Consider the following 19,141-nt stretch of genomic DNA (forward strand, 5'->3'; position numbering starts at 1 on the left):
GAGGACTAACATATACAATAGTGAACTCAATCTCCTTACAAATTAACACTTGCCTTGTCAGAAGATAAATCATCGCTGTTTGCATCAGGTTGGTTAACTGTATTAGTTCTAGCTTGTCTAAGACCAGTTGCAAAAACCAAGGTTCCCTCATCAATAAATTCCCACATTAGCCAGCCTCCTCCGAAAGACTTTTCGAGAAAATCCAAGTTCTTTAGTTTCTTGTTGCATTCTCTGGAGATTTTTAATATGCTCCGTATTGAACTCATGTGGTAGATTCTTGGTGGTAAGTTTGAAGTTTGCAATGTGGGAGCAGGACTGGAGTAGCTTTAGCCTTTAGGAATGAGTTTCTTCATACTATTGGCACCCCACCCCAACACCCTTTTCGTCCTTTTTTTTTTGTCAGATGAAATAATTCATTCATTCAAAGAGCTAGAGCTAAACAGCTGTACATGATATTTTCTCTTCCCCCCTCCCATGAATCTTTTATACCCTCAATATTCCAATTTTGTCCTTGCAGAAACATTCGGTTCGCAGAAACCGAAATTTTTCTAGTGCAAATTCAGAGTAAATTTCGGTTTTTAGAAACCGAAATTTGTTTTCAAGGCAAAAAAAAACTTTGATTTCTACGAACTGAAATTTTTTCAAGGGCAAAATTGGAAATTCAAGGGGGATAAAAGATTCATGGGGGGTGGGGAGAGAAAATATCGCTGTACATTACATCATCATGTGTATATCACTATCCACTAACAGGTTAAAGTACAAAATTAATATGGATTTAAAAAGATACAACTATAAACACCGAAAACTTCTCAACCCATCACAACATTTCTCCCCTACCCGCTAGCACGTAAAAAAATTCGAAAAATACGTTTCGATGTGTTTTTCTAGTGTAAAATTTACACTATAAAAAATTCGGAAAACGTTTTCCGAATTTTTTGGGGGGGCAGGGAGAAATGTTGTGGTCGGTAGAGAAGTTTTCGTAAACACTTGCTCCTTTTCGTCCTTTAGGATTAGAATTATTTGGTGGATCTTGCTTAGAAGGGTTCATTTGTAAGCAAGGTTATTCAAACAGTGGATACAACAACAAAAATTAAATCATTTCACTTTGTTATGTTTATTTTTAAAATGTTTCTATGAATATTTATGCCTGAATAATTAAATGCATCTACACAACATAGATAGCTAGACATTTTATTTTTTAAGTAAACCAAAGTTATCTTCCGCACGTAATTACAAAGATTAATTAATTCCTTCGAGCTAATTGAAATGAATATAAGGGATTGACCTCTTCCAACACATATTTTTCCATACACAATGTCCGTAAATCAAATTCAGAACCAAATGATTAAGAGGTCCAAATATCTACCACTTGTATCATGCTATGCTGGTAGATAGTTAGACATTTTACTCACATCAAATGTAACTTGAGTTATTGTCTATGGCTGGCGTGCCTCACCAAATTTAAATTTATTTCCATAGAAAAAAGGTTAATACACTAAAAATGTAAACAATTTTATTTTACCATTTAATTTTATTTATTTATAATATAAAACAACTAACCTTTTTCTTTTTTGGCTTTAATTCAACATGATACTTGCTTGCATTGCATCTGAGATAATATCACATATCCAATAGACTAACATGATTATGAACTCGACCTCTCAATATATAATATCACATTATTTAATAATCTCTATTTAAAAAAAAAACCAAATAATTTGTAAAATAAAATGGTGAAAGTAATTAAAGTTTGATATGGTGCAGTTAGTAGGAGAGTGCAAAATTTCCGTTATTCATTCTCAACCAAAACTATAATTCCGAACGTGATGCCACATATAAACAACAAACAAAGCGTTCAACGCAAAACTCTCTTTCTTCTCTCTCTCTCGCATTGCAGCAGCAACTCATTCCAATTCTCTCTCTCTCTCTCTCTCTCTCACTCCTTCCATTTCCATTTCTGCATCCATCCATCCATCCATCCATGGAGACTGAATCCTTCGTCGATAAGATCGAAGAGAAGTTTCACGACAACAACTCCGGTTCAGATTCATATTCCGATTCCGACGATGATCGCAATAACATCCACTCCAAGAAGCCACCACTACCCGCCTCTAAAGTTAACTCTGTTTACCGTCTTCTCGGTCGCGATCGCCCCGTTCATATGGTCTTAGGTGGTGGAAAACGTACGTCCTAATTAACTACTTCCACCAACGCACTCTTTTTTTTCTTTGTTTTTATTTTCTGGCATTGCATTCATTCTGCAATAACTCATCGTGCGTGAGTTTTTTGTTTTTCGTGGTTAAAGGATTTTGATGCATGAGCCATCAAGTTATGCATGGCGATGTCGTTTTGTTTGAAATTGGAAATGCTAGTGTGTTCTATTAATCAAACTTCATATTCCTTTTATTAACATAAATAAATAATTGTAAATCTTACTTGGATTAATTAGAGAAATTTAGGTACTATGAATGTTTGATTTAGATTGGATTCGTTTTGTGATCGCATCATCTAGTGTCTATATAATTAATAGTTGTTTTGTTAAAACTTATTTTTTTTGTTGGTATTAAGTCTCTAGTTCTAGGAGAAAGGACCGGTAATATTTGGCAGCATGGTAAGTAAAATCTGACTAAAAATTGTTCCCACAAGAAATCAAAACTAGTGTTCTCCCGAACCAATCTCTAGGGCTGTTTTTTGTTTGCAAAATTCTTGCCATAATATCTTCAAAATCCTTATTTACAAGTGCATTTATGGAGATTAATGTCTCGAATTTATTTTAAGAGTTTACCTCTTTCAACATTTTTTTTTTTTTGTGAATACAAAGTCACGGATTGAACACCAGATCAAATGATTAAGTGACCAAAGTATCTATCAGTTGTGTCATAGAATGTCTAGTTGTAGGAAAATTTTGTTAAGGAAAGGAAAACAATGAAAAAATATTTTGCTTGACAATGGGGTGAATTTCTTATTTCTTATAGTATTACATTTCAAATTGGAAATTGTTGACCCACTTTCCCGTGGAACATTTTGTTGTTGATGAATAAAATTTAACCATTTCAGGTTATAAATTAATTTCCTCTGTTGCATTATTACATTATGAACGTTTTCCTTTGCAGCTGCCGATATTTTACTATGGAGGAACAAGAAATTAACGGGAATGGCACTTGGTGCTGGCACTGCCTTGTGGGTTTTCTTTGAGTTGATGGAATACCACCTCATAACTCTTATCTGCCATTTACTGATTTTGTCTCTTGGGGCCCTTTTCTTGTGGACTAATGCATCTGTCTTTATCCACAAGTAAGCCTTTCAAATTCTTCTGATTTTTCCTTTTTTGGAATTCTTTTGGTGTTTCCCTTTGTACCATAAGGTGAAAATTGTTATGACTTATTTATGCACTTTCATGTTGTGTGTGACCTTTTTGCAACTAGGTCTCCGATGCAAATCCCAAATATTTCGATTCCTCAGGAATCCATTATCGAGGCTGTTACTGTTCTGAGAATTGAGCTTAACCGAGGCTTCACTATTTTTCGGGAAATTGGAACTGGGAGAGATATTAGGAAGTTTCTTACCGTAAGTTTATCCCTCCCTTCATCTCTATGTGAAGCTATGGTTTAATGATTAAACCGTATTGCTCGAGTTTCCTTTGATTCTGTGAGAAACTAAGGTTTAACTTGAATCATATCCATTCATATCAAATTCAATTTTATTTTTATATTTTTTCATTTTGCAACATGCTTTAGATAGTCTAGTAGGACTAACTAAGGTGTTTTTTGTCCTGTTATCAGGTTGTTGGTGTATTGTGGGTTATCTCAGTCATTGGGAGCTGGTTCAATTTCTTGACATTGTTTTATCTATGTAAGAGTTCATGCATCAATTCCATTATTCTTCTTCTCAATGTTACATCTTTTATGTTTTATGCTTAAAAGATCATTTTTTTACGGTACTCTCTTAACAATGAGTCCATTTGGTGAAATACAGTCTATCTATCACTGTTTACACTGCCACTGGTGTACGAGAAAAACGAAGACCAGGTTGACGCACTAGCTGAGAAGGCAATGATCGAGATCAAGAAACAGTATGCGGTGCTTGATGCTAAGGTTTTGAGCCAGATACCGATCGCAGGGTTGAAAAAGGATTAGAATACATTATCTGTCAGGATTAGCTGTTTTGTTCAGATGTCGAATTTTATAAGTCTGTCTTACTGCATCTTCTCTCCTCTTTTGATTAATTGAGTGAAAAATCGTTTGAGGAATAAAAGTCCTTCTAGTCCCAGCTTTATTTTTAGGTTTATCTTGAATTCTTTATCAGTAGCCTTAAATTATTAAATGTCAAAGCATCAACATTTTGTTGTATACATTGACTTGATGAACGTGCACCCCATGTCATCTAATGAAGTGTTTGCCAAGTTCAATTTGTTTATTTTGTGTGTTCATTATATTATGGGGATGCCTTACAATTTCGCAGCAGTTCCAATTTCAAAGATTGTCTTTGATTTGTAAATTTAAATTGGACTAACTTTTGATCTTTCACAATACTACCAAATAAAGCATCAGTAGTAGTAGGGAATCTAGGTTTGTTTCACGACCAATGCTCATAAGGTATTTTAAGTAGCAGTTTTTATTAGCATATTTCCCCTCACATACTCCATAGTATGGTTCAATTGAGCTAACTCATGGGTTGGCCTTGTGGTGAAAATTTGGAATATTGAAGTGTAATCCTCTCAAGGTCAAGGTCTCATATACGAATCATCTCAGTGCCACATCTTTTGTTAGGCCATTCCATAGACCACCCGCTAGTGGACAGCAAAATTGACATCACTCAAATTAGTCGGTTTTTGAGCCAAATACCGAGTCTAGAAAAATATATATTCAATTGAGCTATTATGTTAGGCCTATCCTTCAACGAATAAGGGCATGTTGCGAAACATAAATCAAATGACATTAAACTCATTTTCAACAAAAAATATATTTGCAAAATTAAGTTTAATAAAAAAATGTGCTTGCAAACTTAAATCCAAACACACTATCATTCACTAATAATCTAATTAAAAATAATAATGTACATAATATTCTAAGACAACAACGTTACACAATAAACAAAGTATTACACTCCTCTCTCCACCCCAATTTTGCTTAATGGAGATATCACAAGAAGCAGAGATAAACATTTCTAACAACTAATTTATTAACATTTTTGTCATTAAAAAAATTGACAAATGAAATATATTTAAACTCCAAAATGACAATTATCATACTATATAAAAAATGGCAATTATCTAATTCCTGTGATGCCTGCCAGGGATTGCAATCAGCTCTTTTCTTAGTGAATGACACCAGCTAGATGTTGCAAAGAAGAAAAAAACTGTAGGCTACTTAAAATACCATACAAGAACAGAATGGCCATTGATTTGATTCAATGCAAATGCTTGGGATACGCCCATAACCTAGAAGAAACCGACTCTCCATCTGAATCACTGTCACTGTCTGAGGAAGATGTTATGGATAGAGAATCATCTAGAAGATAATCCACAACCTGAAATTAGGAAACCTTTACAGTCAATATCAGCTATTTAGTTCAGTAAATTATGTTGTGAAACAGCAGGAAAAAATCAAAGACATGGTCTAAGGAATAAAAGTAAGTTTTGTTTAGCCGAAGAAGCTAGTCTCTCACAACATGGCAAACCATTGAACAAATAGGTGCACATGTTTAGTGTTCAACATCTTCTCAAATAGGATTGTCTCTGGTAGGAGGAGAAATTTTGTTCACTTAAAAAAATAGGTTTTATTCTTCAAATAACTGTATAACTGAATTCCATATTCCCAAGTATGAACTCGACAATTAGGGAAAAAGAAAAGTAGTTTCTGCAAATATCATTGAAACAACTCTATTCCCCATCAAAATCAAAACTGATGGACAATTTGTGAAAAACTAAGCGACTGCAGCTAATAAACTACTACAATGCTTGCTCTCCAGCTTAAAGATTTAAGTATGATGATAATGCTAGAGATTCAACCCTCTCCGACACATTCTACCCCACTTTCTCTGGTCCAAGTGCTATCACCTTTTATAGTAGAAAAAACTATAATAAATGGACCTAATATCAAATGGCTAAATAGAGAACAAAATATACCTGGAATGACGTTACAGGTTTGACATCATGAATTTTAGATATTATTCCTCCATGTACATTAAGGCATTTTGAGTTGTTTAACCAAACTATAGCTTTGCAGTGTTTGCAGTAACCTCGATTGGTTGTTAATTTCTTGGATAGTGATCCTACACAAAAACAGACCAGTTGCGATGAGAAGAGAAAATATGAATATGCAAGTATGCACACATGTTCTCCATCTGCGTGAGCGCGAAAGGAAGATTAGCTTTGTTCTGTATCAATTAATAGCATAGAAATTCAATTTACCAAAGTAAAATGAAATTAAACACTTCCGGCAGTTTTTGTCTTTTTGAAGGTGTAGTTTGAATCCCAATGCAGAATAAACTTTTGTTTCTGATCCCCATGTGCCTGATATATATATATATATATATATATATATATATATATATATATATATATATATATATATATATATATATATATATATATATATATATATATATATATTTTAAATCTTGACTCACTAAAGCATTGGTTGTGAAAAGAAAACCAAGTTAAAACCTCATTTCTTGATCTGTAAGAAATCAACATTTGGCTTACCAGTGTATGCTCCTTTAACGGCCTCTTTCCAGTTAACACCCATTCTAGTATCCAGGGGTTTCTGTAAAAGCTTATCATTCACTTCTTCATCGGGTCTCACAGGGTGCTGTTTAACAGCCTGTTTAGCAGCACAGTCATACAGTACAACATACTGCAACTCCCACAGATGGTTATCATTTGCAGCCATGTTCCATGACCTATATGCAATATCAAGTCATCCCCAGATCAATAAGTTTTATCTTAACAGCCAATGCAGGGGGAAAAATGTATGATTAGCACATACATACTTTCATGTGCTCGAGAACAAATAAGTAGGCACGTGATTAGTTAATGAAATATAAATGATTCGCATAAAAGAAGAACTGAATTACCAGCTAACTATCCCCGCTGAGACCAAAGATTGCATATCTAGAAAACTGAAAATGTGTACAAGAACATCTTGTGGTAGTTGCAATGAATCTGAAATACATGAAAATTAAACTTATTTAACATGACTTGTTTTCCTTCTTGAGTAAAACAACAAAAACCATTTCTTAACTAAAATCTGACCTTTTTCTACCTGGTGTTGAGCTTTAGAACGCCTCTTATGAGCAACCATTGCATGCTTAAATTCTGTCACAGCCATATTCTTTTTCTGCTTTGGCAGCGCCGCTTCAACACTCTGAAGGAGTAAATGGACTGCTGAAACAGCACTCTGAGTCTGCATTCTAGAATTAGAGAGCATCAACAAAAACTACCGAGTTAAAGTGATTCTCGAAGACTACATTTAGAACCTTACATTGATTAAAATTTTAGTCACAGACATTTGTTCCCTTAAGAAAAGGCATAAATCATATTTCATGGTTTTATCTATAGCATATTAAATAAAAAAACATAAATCTTTCACTGGCACATGAAAATTATCCTATACATACCACTCAGTTCTAAATTCTAATCCAAAGGAAAAAAAAAAGAAGCTAAATCATGAGATGGTTGAACTTCACAAATGGTAAATGTTTTATAACTGCTATGCTGGGATTTATGTTTATTAATCTCAAACTAACCATGGTCACATAATTAACAAAAAAAAAAAAAATAGCATAATTTACAAACAAAAATACAAAATAAAATGAGCACAACATCTAAAGGGGAAAAAAAAAACCTACATGATTCAAGCTTTAACATAATTTCATACCATTATATTATGAATAAAAAATAACATCCTTAAATTCATTAAATATTTTGAATTTGGATTAAAGAAAAAGAATTGGAGATAAAAATTAAAAAGTAGAAATTGATGAGAAAGAGAAAGAACGTACTGTGGAATGAGACGAAAGGCAAAGAGAGTATCTTGAAAAATTAGGGTTTGTAAATTTTTTGGGAATTGATGAAAAGCTTCTCTGAGAATAAAGCTTAGCTCTTTACAAGCAATTGGGTATCTGTAGATTTTTGATAGAGACTCTGTTAGGTCAAGTTTTTGGTATCTCTCTAATGGGGTTGACATTGTTTGTTCCCAATTGAGACAAAGGATCAAACAACAACGTTGGTATTGTTGAGAAACATTATTGGAGAGAATGATGCATGTGTCAGATTTGATTTGAAACCTAGTCTTTAACCTTTCAATTTTTTTTCACCTAACCGTCTTTAGATTGATTTATATATTACCGCCATAATCCTCATTCTAAGGATTTTTTTATTTTTATTTTTTCCGCCATAAACATAAACCACATAATACTTTTTTTTTTTTTTAATTTATTTACCTTTCAATTTTATTTTTTAAATTTTTTTGCTTTCCCCACTAGTTTGATTTGATTCGGAGGTCAGTTCTGACATCAAGTGGTTTCAGCCCCACCGATCGCGATTGTGGGGATCAAACTGTGGTCTTCCTACCAAGTTCAGCGTCATCAATCATCACTAAATCAACTAACGACTGATTTTTATTTTTTTTAACTTTGATTTCATATTAATCTAGACTAGATAAGAGGATTATGTGAAATCTATTATACTAGATAAATCATCAATATCAAACATATATTAAATTAGACAAGAATCATATGAAATCTATTAAATTAAATAAGCGATGAATATGAAACTTAATAGAAAAGACCAATGTAGCAAATAAATATATTATAGAGGAACATTTAATCATTAAAGGGCCGATGTGAAACCATAAAAATCTTTAAGGAACCAAAATACTAATTAAACCTAAATAATACCACGTATTTGAACCCGAATTTTTGCCCTTCTTTTGTAATTTTTTTTGGCAATTTCAATCCAGCCCTTCCTAACTATGTTGGTTTATGATAGGTGACAAATTTAGTGAGAATGTAAAACAAAATTTGCTAATATTATAAGAGACAAAACACTATTTAGCCTTTTGAAAAAAATTTAGCCTAACGGTGCGTTTGATCTGCTAAAAAATAGGGAACTAGACAACTTTTGTTGTACTTGTTTGATTTGAAACTGATTATGGGACTGAACAAATTAGGTAGCAAGGGACATGACAAAAAATAGATTTTTTGTCCCTCATTGAACCACGGGACAACTTTTTGTCCACAGTACAACTATAAACAGTACTCAATTTATTTTCGAATTTAAAAATATTACCGTCATATATCTCTCGTGTTTTTATATTATTATTTTTTAAAATAAATTTTATGGGAACATGTAAAAATAATGTTTATTAGTATTTTTTTTACCGGTATTCAGTCAACTGAATCATCTAATTTAATTCGAGGGTTAATATTTTTTATTTTGTTTTGGTCCCCTGAGAAATAAACGTTTAGTTTTATCCCCTAACTAATTTTTATGATTTCGTTTTGTTCCCCTAAATATATATTTTCGTCAACCAAGTGGTATTTTCCATCAATTTTATTCAAAAGAATGTTAGTTCTTGTACAAGGTATATTCATCTTCTTTCTTCCATTCTTCTCCTCTCCATCAAATCAAGCCAGACCCAGAATTTAATCATTTGAAAAATATTTTAATTTTTTTTTCTCTTTCTATCTTCTTTTCAAGTGGTTGAATGTTAAAAAAATAAATAAATCATAATTTTAAAAAAAAATAGAGGAGAGAAAAAGCAAGTGTTAAAAGATGGAGGTTATTTTATAATTAAAAAAAAATCACTTTTACTCATTGTATCCAAATAAACTAAAGATTATTTTACTACAAAAAGGGATTTTTATTACTTATGTGACTTGTTTTCATTGATTGTTGGATAAATATTCCCAAATAAACTACATGCAATCCTGCGGTTAAAACATTTCTATTCATCTGATCAAGATCAGAAGTTTAAATTTAAAGCAACTTAAAATGAAAGAATAAATTTACTTTAAATTTGAACTATTCGATCATGATCAGCCAAATATGTCCTGATTGAAGGATTGCATGCATGCATTTTTTTCAATACTTCATTATCCTTTCAGAATTTTCCATGATTAATAGCTTAAACCTTGTGTTTAGTTTTAAAGACTATTCATGTAAGCCAAATAATTGAACCAAACTCAATAAACAGTGCTGCTACTACATAATCAATTTATATAAAATTTAACTGTCCTAAAGGGTTTATAGCATAATTCACTTCTTTCTGAAAAAGAAAAAAGAAACATTGTAACATAAAATCAAGGCTCCCAAACATGATGCATGATGCCTAGGGATTAATAAATCTATTCAATTGGATTTTTTCAACAATCTAGCATGCTTTGAGTTCAATATATCTACTGAATTATTAATGCTTTGGTTAAAATATATATCCTTTGGATTAATATTGATGTGTCCAAATTGGCTTCTACTATCTAAAGGAAATAACTAAGCTGCTCCTCTTTCTTCCTTGAACTTTCTTCTCCATACAAATTATTCCACTCCTTCAACTTGTACATAATTGATCCTTCTGAAGCAAAACTTGCAGCAACCTGTATTTACACATGTATCTATCAATTTCTATGCATAAATATATGTGTTCGGCTGGAAGAAGGCTAGGTATTCATTCTTTCATATGGACGACTTGGTTAGATAAGCTGTTTTCATGAAGCGCTTATGGAAATAAGCTGAAAACAACTTAAGGACATGTCATAAGTTGTTTCCATAAGTTCTACCAAACAGTCTCACAAGTGCTTATGCCAATAGATAATCCGTTTGGATTTAGCTTATTTTTGAGTTTATGGAAATAGCTTATGCAAATAAATAAGCTTTTATGTTAATTTATAAGTTTTCACCAACAAAGTTTATATTTTTATAAGCTGTTTTCTCATAAACTACCTTGAAAAACTTATAATAATACATAAAAGCTGTTTATTTGCACAACCTGTTTCACATAAGCTCAAAAATAAGTCAATCCAAACAGGCCAAGCTCAAATAAGCAAATAGAAACAACAATTGAAGTGAACAGTTTAAAGTCCAACACACCTTATTCTTTGCCTGTCTCATGTCTTCCATGTTTAAAGCTCTGAGGGCAATCACTTCGTCTTCTTTATCTTCTTCGGTAGCATTGGAACCATCTTTTGAGATTTCAGCTTGATCTTCCATGTTTAAAGGCCCGAGGGCAATCACTTCATCTTCTTTATCTTCTTCGGTATCATTGGAAGCATCTTTTGAGATTTCAGCTTGATCTTCCATGTTTAAAGGCCTGAGGGCAATCACTTGATCTTCTTTATCTTCTTCGGTATCATTGGAAGCATCTTTTGAGATTTCAGCTTCTGCCACTTTTTTCTTGTTTTTCTGAAATAAATGGTTATTACTTAGCTATGCAGAAAATGACCATCACATTATTAGAAGTAATTAAGGAACTACCATTTCTTTTTCCTTCTCCTGTTGTATTAGCTCCTTAAGGGGGCGATATGCTGCAGTCATGCACAAGTTCTGTTTACAGAAATTAATGTCAATAGATTATCACCACAAACCCAAAGTAGCGAACTAGAAATCGAGAATGACAACAAAATGAACCTTAAGATCACTTCCACTATATCCTTCTGTCATAGTTGAAAGCTCTTTGAAGTCTATATCGTCATGTTTTTCGTTAGCTAGAAGAGTTTTCAAGATTGTTTCCCTATTTTCAGCAGACGGAAGACCAACCATGATCCTGCTCAAAATTGCCATGAACATAAATGTCAATCACAGATCTCAAAAACAATAGTCTGCATCATATCATGAAACCAAACTGCGCAATGATAGGCCTAAGAGATACTTCATTCAGTGCTCAAAGTTAAAGAGTTGTTATGCTTGCACTTTTTTTATAGGTAGATTTTAGTCTGTTTATGTTAGTTTACAGGATTTGAAACCTGAAACTGAAACTTCTAGTGAGTTTCCAGAGTTGTCATTCTTGCACAGTTAACTGCACAAGGTTTTTTTATCTGAAGGTAGATTCAATCTAGTGACCAATTTAATCATACTTTCAAAGATTAAATTTTAGACCTTTACTTGGAACAAAATTTAATGAAATCTATGTTTATCAGAAACTTTTTTTGTTTGTTATGAGAACCTAACTAATCACTAAAGATGATGAAGATAATGAATGCTTGTCCTTGTTCAAATGATTGGAATTGAGAAAAAGAAACTAATGATCGTGATTCTCAAATGATTGCAATTGAGCGAAAGCAACAAATGATCGTGATTCATGACAAATGGTTGTTCTACCTGCGCTGGAACCGTCTTATAATTGCTTCATCAAGGTCAAATGGCATGTTGGTGGCAGCAAGAACAATAATCCTGTCATCAGGTTTGGACAATAGTCCATCCCAACGGGACATGAATTCGTTTTTAACCCTTCTCATTGCACTATGCTCACCTGTAGACCGTTGTCCAAGCATGCTATCAACTTCATCAATGAAAATAATAGTTGGGGCAACCTTTGCCGCTGCTGAAAACAAAGCTCGGACGTTCTTTTCAGATTGTCCGTGCCACATTGAATGTATTGTGGACGAAGAGACATTGATGAAACTTGCTCCAGCTTCTTTTGCAATTGCCTTTGCAAGCATTGTTTTTCCTGTACCGGGAGGTCCAAACAGCAGCACACCTTTACACGGCTTCAGAATCCCATTGCCTTTGAAAAGATCTGGTCTTCTAAGGGGAAGCATAACCGCTTCTTGAAGTGATTCTTTAACATCATCCAATGCACCAATATCTGAAAAAGTCACCTTTATCTCATTTGCCGGAACAAGCTCTTTTCTTATCTGCTCCTCCAAGGCGTCAGAACAAAATCTCTGCAAGCATGCATAAATTAACGGCATTGCAAAACAAACAGAAATGAGTAAAATATAAAGGTCTAAAATTAGAAACTGATCATACATCTACTTTTGAAGAAGCTTTGTCTTTCTTTGATTCTTTTGATTTATCTTTTCCGGCACCACCCTGACAGTATAGAGAACAAAGAAAAAAAATTCTCAATTTGTCAAGTAAGCATTCAACTATCTCACTTCCATCAGAAGAAAAAAAACACTATCACACTCCTCAAAGGCATTGTCGGGAGGAACTGAATGCATGCATGCATGCATAAATTAACCGCAATGAGTAAAACATAAAAGCTGAGGTTACATATCATGAACTGCATATTTTTTGTAACATATACATTATTATATATATTTGGTTATTTAATTAGAAGATCATACATCTGCTTTTGTAGAAGCTTTAATATCACTGTCTTTCTTTGACCTTTCTGGTTTATCTTTTCCGCCACCATCCTGACAGTAAACAGAACAAAGAAAAAATATTCTCAATTCCTTAAGTAAGCATTCAACTATCACACTTTCGTCGGTAGAAAAAAAACACTACCACACTCCTCAAAGGCATTGTCAGGATGAACTTTCATGCATCAACTAATGACAATGCAAAACAACGGAAATGAGTAAAACATAAAAGCCGAGCTTGCATATCATGAACTGCATATCTTTTGCAACTTAAAAAAATTATTATATATATTTGGTTATTTTATTAGAAACTGATCATACTTCTGCTTTTGTAGAAGCTTTAACATCACTTTCTTTCTTTGACACTTTTGGTTTATCTTTTCCGGCATCATCCTGACAGTAAAGAGAACAAAGAAAAAATTCTCAATTTGTTAAGTAAGCATTCAACTATCACACTCCTCAAAAGCATTGTCAGAGGGAACTTAATGCATGCATGCACGGCAATGAGTAAAACATAAGTGCCGAGCTTACATATCACGAACTGCGTATTTTTTGTAACATAAAAATTATTATATATATTTGGTTATTTAATTAGAAAGGGATCATACATGTGCTTTTGTAGAAGCTTTAACATCACTGTCTTTCTTTGACACTTTTGGTTTATCTTTTCCGGCACCATCCTGACAGTAAAGAGAAAAAAGAAAATATATCAAAAACAAAGGGAAAAAAGAAAAAATTCTCAATTCGTTCAGTAAGCATTCAACTATCACTCTTCCGTCAGAAGAAAAGAAATAATATCACACTCCTCAAGGGCATTATCAGGACGAATTTTCTGCATGCAAGCATAAATTAATGGCAACGCAAAACAACGAATGAGTAAAACATATAAGACGAGCTTACATATCATGAACTGCATATTTTTTGAAACATAAAAAAATATTTTACATGTTTGGTTATATAATTAGAAACTGATCATACATCTGCTTCTGCAGAAGCTTTAATATCACTGTCTTTCTTTGTCCCTTTTGGTTTATCTTTTCTGGCATCATCCTGATAGTAAAGAAAACAAAAAAAAAAAATGAAAAACAACAAACTCAACAAGTTAAGTAAAGCATTCAACTATCACACTTTTTCTGTTTGGATTATTCATCTGATGAATCATCATGCTCTGGTTGAAAAATAGTTGACAAACCTTTTCTGATTCTTTTTTAGTCTTCTTATTATCCTTCTCACCACTTTCACCCTCCTGGAACAGACTCAATACATAACACAAACTGCATATTTCCAATATTAGTAAACAGAAAAACTTTTTCTTTATTGAATTACATAAACAGCCATTGCCAAGTCCTAATTATTACCTCTTGGCTGATAAAATTAGGATTCCATTTCGATATTCTGGATTTTTGTTATCCTTCAAGTGATTAAAAATTGCCGATGCCACAATCTCTTCGGCGTGCTTACTGAGTAGCATCATGTCAGTATGGCTGATTGTATCCAAGTCATCACAATCAAGGTCATTTGCTGCAAGCACTTCAGCAACGCGGATGGTGTAATCTTTCAATTGAGTCTTTTTTGTGGCCTCTTTTATTTGGCTTTTCCAGACTTTCATATGAGCCTCATCTTGAGGCGGTTTGATATCAATGTTGTAAGGGAATACCATAGTGAGTTTTTCATCAACTTTTATATATCTATCTGTCAAAGCATAATTCCGGGAACCAAGTACCAACACTGATCCTGAAAGTTTATTTAATAGCTGTTGGAACAAACTGTACATCCTTGGTGATCGAAGAAAGACCTTCTCAACATCCTTGATATATAAAATAACAGATCCAGTTTCTGATATAGAAACCAAGACCTGTAAAAATTGCAATAGTTTTTCTTGTTAAAACTGAACCTGTGACAAATATATCCTAACATAAGATTAGGTATATTTGATACAATGCAAATTTGAGGTTTCAGAAGCTTTCAGTGATATAATCACCTTGTAGAGTGAATTTAAGCAAATCTTTTCATCAAGAAAGTAGCGGCTTGTCGACTTCGAAGGAGCTGAAAAAAAAAGCTAAAGCAGTAAGCATGTTATTGTGGAAGATTGTTAAAACTTATAATATAATATCATGCACAAGAAGGTCATCTTAAGAACTTGAAAGTTAATGTAGAAGATCTAATCAAAACAAGTAAAAAATTGCTAAGAGGATCTTACTGACATGATCTAGTTACACTATTCAAGTTAAAAGCATCAAGTAATAAATTAATTTGCATATCAAATTATGTTGTCAACAAGCATACAAAGTACACTGCAGAATTAACACAAAATGATAAAATCAGTCAATGGGAGTGTTGAGTAGGCCCAAAAACGTGTATTAGATGGTAACTTAAAGTCTAAACATTGTTAAATCATTCATTGATTTGAAGTCATGAACGAATAAATCACATAACAAGTAATTATAAAAACAAGAAATTTCATGTTCAGAAACTTAAAGTGCTACTTCCTTTAGTACCTCTGATTGCGCCTGTTGCTGCGAGGATTGACAGAGAACTAAATAAACCAGACACACATTCCAGAGTCGCCTCAGATATGGACCTTTTAAAATACTAATATAAGCAACAAGTTAGAAAATTTCCACTATGGACCAGAAATTATTAAATTTTAGCATGTTTTTTCCGAAAGTAATTATGAAATTAGGTGACCTAACAATTGTGCACTTTGGTGTAGGAAAGTGAAGAATGACACAAAAAACAAACAATTCATCGCATTAATGATCAGTATCAACACTAATTCATTTAACAAAATCAAAATATACATTCAGGAAACAACTATGTCAGAAAAAACACGTTAATATGGAGTCAAAAGAGAAGTATCTTCAGTTCTTAATGTGGAGCAGACAACACTTACTGGTTCTTTTGCAGGACATCCGTATTTGGCCTGCATCTGTACAAGTGAAAACATGAAAGGTATGGTTACATATATAACACAAATCATAGCTAATAAAGTGAAAAGATGTAAGAACACTACCTTTGAAGAGAAGTAATTAACATCTAGAACCAGTAACTTCGATTCAAAGTAATGTGCTAAAGCTTTGGCAAGCTCTTCATGATAAAATTCTTCAAAAAATTAAAATATCACTAGTGTTAGTTGTGTTATTTGAAAACCAAAATAATGTTTGCATGACAAGAGAGAACTTGTATATAATAATATACCTGCAGGTCCAGAAAGTAAAATAGCTCGGGTTACTGGCGAAAGGTTCCTCGTGTGCTTGGATGAGTCATGTTTTAAATGAAAATATCCAGCACTTGTCAACAAAATTTTGATTCTTTCACTGTAATTTCAATCAACATATGGAAACTTAAGATGAGGGGTTAATCAAGGAAGGAGGTGAAGAACTTGAAAGTTAAACAGGAAAATAGTTATTCACATCAAATTCATCTAAGGCTAAACCTATTTCACATGTGACAGAACTTGAAAATCAAATTATATCACTATGCTAAAAGATTGTCCATAGTTCATGAAACTACAAAATTGTTGAGCTTGTTTTTTATTATTCACCAAAACAAAAGAGAGCTTGTTTTTTATTTCACCAAATCATGGCAACTGAATGCAGTATATAGTGATTGTTATGAAAATAGCTTATAGCACACCGTAAAAGCAGCAGTTTCAGATTATTCCAATGAACTTTACACAATCGAAAACAGCATACAAACATATATGAAAAGTTGAAAACATTTTTTTTCTTTGATTATATAAATAGTTTATACAATAAGTGTTTTTAACTAGGTTGTTTATTCAACGCCGCATCCCACAACCCATATATTACTCTAGAGGGAAATTGCAACAAAAACTGGTGAGTTCTATAAGTGGTCCGTGGTAGATTGGTATTTAAAAATCATTTCCATCTTCGTAAGTTTTTACTTTTCAGAAGTAAAAACTCGAGACACTCCTCGTCTTTACAGTTAAGACTGTGTGACCCAACTGATTGATGTCAGTTCAATAAGAGCTACATATTTATTTCCAGTTAATTTAATAAAACTAGTACCAATTAAGTCATTATCTCAATAGTGAAAATGAGGAGACCATTAACCTCTATTTCCAAAAGATGACAATATAATTCGTCGAAATTTTGAACCATTTCAAATTTTGGTCAACGGTGGATCATGTTCCATATTAGAATTGCTAACACAATAAATTTCAAGTATAATTCAAAGATTCAAAGCAGAAAAAGAAAAAGGGAAAATCATTCAAAGAAAACCTAACCTAACCTAACACATTACTACAATACCTTAAGTAATAAGGAAACTTATCAAATGTAACTTCACTATCCTTCCCATCAATAACTAGTTTCATGAGCTCCTCCATCACAATCTGATCCTTTGAAGAAATTCGATTAGACACATGATCACCAACAAAAACCCATATTGCCAGTCCTAAACACAACAACCCAATCTCAACACCAAGTGCTGCCAACAAAAACCCAATTTGATCAACCCATATTCCAATTCCCACACCCAACCCCAAAAACAACGCTGCTGACAACAAAAAGTGCTTCTGTTCCATCTTATACGCAAGAAAAAGTAACAAAACCCCAATTTGATCAAAGACAAAAAGTTTGATACTACTTTGTGAAAAACAGAAAAGAGAAGAAAAGTTTGGTACTTTAACACAGTGAATATCGATTCTCGCCAAAGGGTATCAAGATTACTGAAGTTAATAGAAAATAGATGATGAATGTTGCATAGTGTTTGCAAGAAACAGTGTCGGAGAAAGACCGGGAACAAAACTACAACGTTGTTAAGAGTGAGTTCTTTATTCTTAAATACTCTATCTTGTCGGGTTTCACCTTGGATTACCCGACCCATTCCAATGGAATTGGAGGGTTAAAAAAATAAAAATAAAAAATAATATTGTCACGAAATTTATATTTTCAACTTCCAAACTTAGTTATTAAGAAAATATTGAATGTGAGATTTACCCCATTGAAAAAAAAAAAAACAGATTTCTAACAAATGTGATAACTACGTGAATTTCAACAACATTAAATCTTATTCCAAAATATATAGGCTCGTTCCCTTAACTAATTTTGGTCTCTTAATTTTTTTGGTCTTTTGATAGTAAACGTTTCATTTTTTTGTGTTACTAATAAACGTTTTGTTTGAGTCCTTAACTAATTTTTTAGTTTCGTTTTAGTCTGCTAAGTATATCTTCATCAACAAAGTGGTCTTTTCTTTTTCCATCTGTTTTATTCGCAAAATGTTAGTTCTTTCATAAGGCAGCAATGTTCATCCTCTTTCTTCCATTCTTCTTCATCTTCATCAACTCAATCCAAGCCACTTAAAAAATATTTTTAATTTTTTCTCTTTCTATCTTCTTTTCAAGTGGTTGTTTGATTAAAAGAAAAAAATTATAATTTAAATATAATTAGAAAAATCTTCAAATAAAAAAATGTTAAGGGCAACTTCTCAAATAATAATAAAAAAATTAAACAAGAGAGAGAAAACAAGTGTTAAAAGTTTTTTTTACTAACAAGTGTTAAAAGTTATTTTATAATAATAAAAAATAAGTTTTATTAATTGTATTCAAACAAATTAAAGATTATTTTATTTAAAAAAAAAGATATTTTTATTACTTATGTGGCTTATTTTCATTAAACGTTAGATAAATATACTCAAGTTATCGGACCTGAATTACATGCGGTCAAAACTGCATGCAATACTGCAGTTCAGGACGAGTCTAGTCATCTGATCAAGATCAAAAGTTTAGATTTAAAGCAACTTAAAATAAAAGATTACATCTGCTTTAAATTTGGACTATTTGATCATGATCAACCAAATTTGTCCTGACTGC

At 32.6% G+C, this 19,141-nt stretch overlaps 3 protein-coding genes across 4 annotated transcripts; 1 reads left to right on the plus strand and 2 right to left on the minus strand.

The window, feature by feature from the left end:
• Positions 1–1,981: 1,981 nt before the first annotated feature.
• LOC123903615 (reticulon-like protein B1) lies at positions 1,982–4,370 on the plus strand. The gene is made up of 5 exons (XM_045953286.1): positions 1,982–2,183; positions 3,114–3,294; positions 3,426–3,567; positions 3,783–3,852; positions 3,976–4,370. Exons 1-5 carry the CDS (start codon positions 1,982–1,984, stop codon positions 4,134–4,136), a joined length of 756 nt encoding a protein of 251 aa, XP_045809242.1. The 3' UTR covers positions 4,137–4,370.
• Positions 4,371–5,009: 639 nt separating this feature from the next.
• On the minus strand, positions 5,010–8,315 carry LOC123903739 (F-box protein At5g52880). Its single transcript, XM_045953370.1, has 6 exons — positions 8,005–8,315; positions 7,256–7,413; positions 7,078–7,165; positions 6,707–6,903; positions 6,128–6,273; positions 5,010–5,529 (listed from the first exon to the last, which is right to left on the minus strand). Exons 1-6 carry the CDS (start codon positions 8,187–8,189, stop codon positions 5,410–5,412), a joined length of 894 nt encoding a protein of 297 aa, XP_045809326.1. The 5' UTR covers positions 8,190–8,315; the 3' UTR covers positions 5,010–5,409.
• A 1,921-nt stretch (positions 8,316–10,236) lies between these two features.
• Positions 10,237–18,087, minus strand: LOC123903814. 2 transcript variants are annotated; one of them, XM_045953561.1, is made up of 18 exons: positions 17,580–18,087; positions 16,504–16,622; positions 16,319–16,407; positions 16,199–16,234; positions 15,804–15,897; positions 15,287–15,351; positions 14,664–15,160; positions 14,498–14,579; positions 14,284–14,355; positions 13,914–13,985; positions 13,627–13,698; positions 13,288–13,359; positions 12,968–13,030; positions 12,317–12,882; positions 11,627–11,762; positions 11,474–11,542; positions 11,090–11,401; positions 10,237–10,596 (listed from the first exon to the last, which is right to left on the minus strand). In XM_045953561.1, the coding sequence occupies exons 1-18, from the start codon at positions 17,852–17,854 to the stop codon at positions 10,480–10,482; spliced, it is 2,808 nt and encodes a 935-aa protein (XP_045809517.1). In that variant the 5' UTR covers positions 17,855–18,087; the 3' UTR covers positions 10,237–10,479. The 2 variants fall into 2 exon arrangements, with proteins under 2 accessions (XP_045809517.1, XP_045809444.1); XM_045953488.1 differs by having other exon boundaries at positions 16,199–16,407; positions 17,580–18,078.
• Between the last annotated feature and the right edge of the window lie 1,054 nt (positions 18,088–19,141).

The sequence above is a fragment of the Trifolium pratense genome, linkage group LG1 (genome assembly GCF_020283565.1).
Source record: "Trifolium pratense cultivar HEN17-A07 linkage group LG1, ARS_RC_1.1, whole genome shotgun sequence".
NCBI classification, from domain to species: Eukaryota; Viridiplantae; Streptophyta; class Magnoliopsida; order Fabales; family Fabaceae; genus Trifolium; species Trifolium pratense.

What these genes read in the sequence shown, in the direction of transcription:
- LOC123903814 (XM_045953488.1), bottom strand. Translation starts at nt 17,854, where the DNA reads ATGGAACAGAAGCACTTTTTGTTGTCAGCAGCGTTGTTTTTGGGGTTG. An exon ending in AAGCTTCTACAAAAGCAGAA is followed by an intron (nt 13,360 to 13,626) that starts GTATGATCAGTT and finishes GTTTACTGTCAG; the next exon opens with GATGGTGGCGGAAAAGATAA. An exon ending in TGAGACAGGCAAAGAATAAG is followed by an intron (nt 10,597 to 11,089) that starts GTGTGTTGGACT and finishes GTGTAAATACAG; the next exon opens with GTTGCTGCAAGTTTTGCTTC.
- LOC123903739 (XM_045953370.1), bottom strand. Translation starts at nt 8,189, where the DNA reads ATGTCAACCCCATTAGAGAGATACCAAAAACTTGACCTAACAGAGTCT. An exon ending in GCCTTTCGTCTCATTCCACA is followed by an intron (nt 7,414 to 8,004) that starts GTACGTTCTTTC and finishes CTCTAATTCTAG; the next exon opens with AATGCAGACTCAGAGTGCTG. An exon ending in CGTTAAAGGAGCATACACTG is followed by an intron (nt 6,274 to 6,706) that starts GTAAGCCAAATG and finishes GTTTTTGTGTAG; the next exon opens with GATCACTATCCAAGAAATTA.
- LOC123903615 (XM_045953286.1), top strand. Translation starts at nt 1,982, where the DNA reads ATGGAGACTGAATCCTTCGTCGATAAGATCGAAGAGAAGTTTCACGAC. An exon ending in GCATCTGTCTTTATCCACAA is followed by an intron (nt 3,295 to 3,425) that starts GTAAGCCTTTCA and finishes TTTTGCAACTAG; the next exon opens with GTCTCCGATGCAAATCCCAA. An exon ending in ATATTAGGAAGTTTCTTACC is followed by an intron (nt 3,568 to 3,782) that starts GTAAGTTTATCC and finishes TCCTGTTATCAG; the next exon opens with GTTGTTGGTGTATTGTGGGT.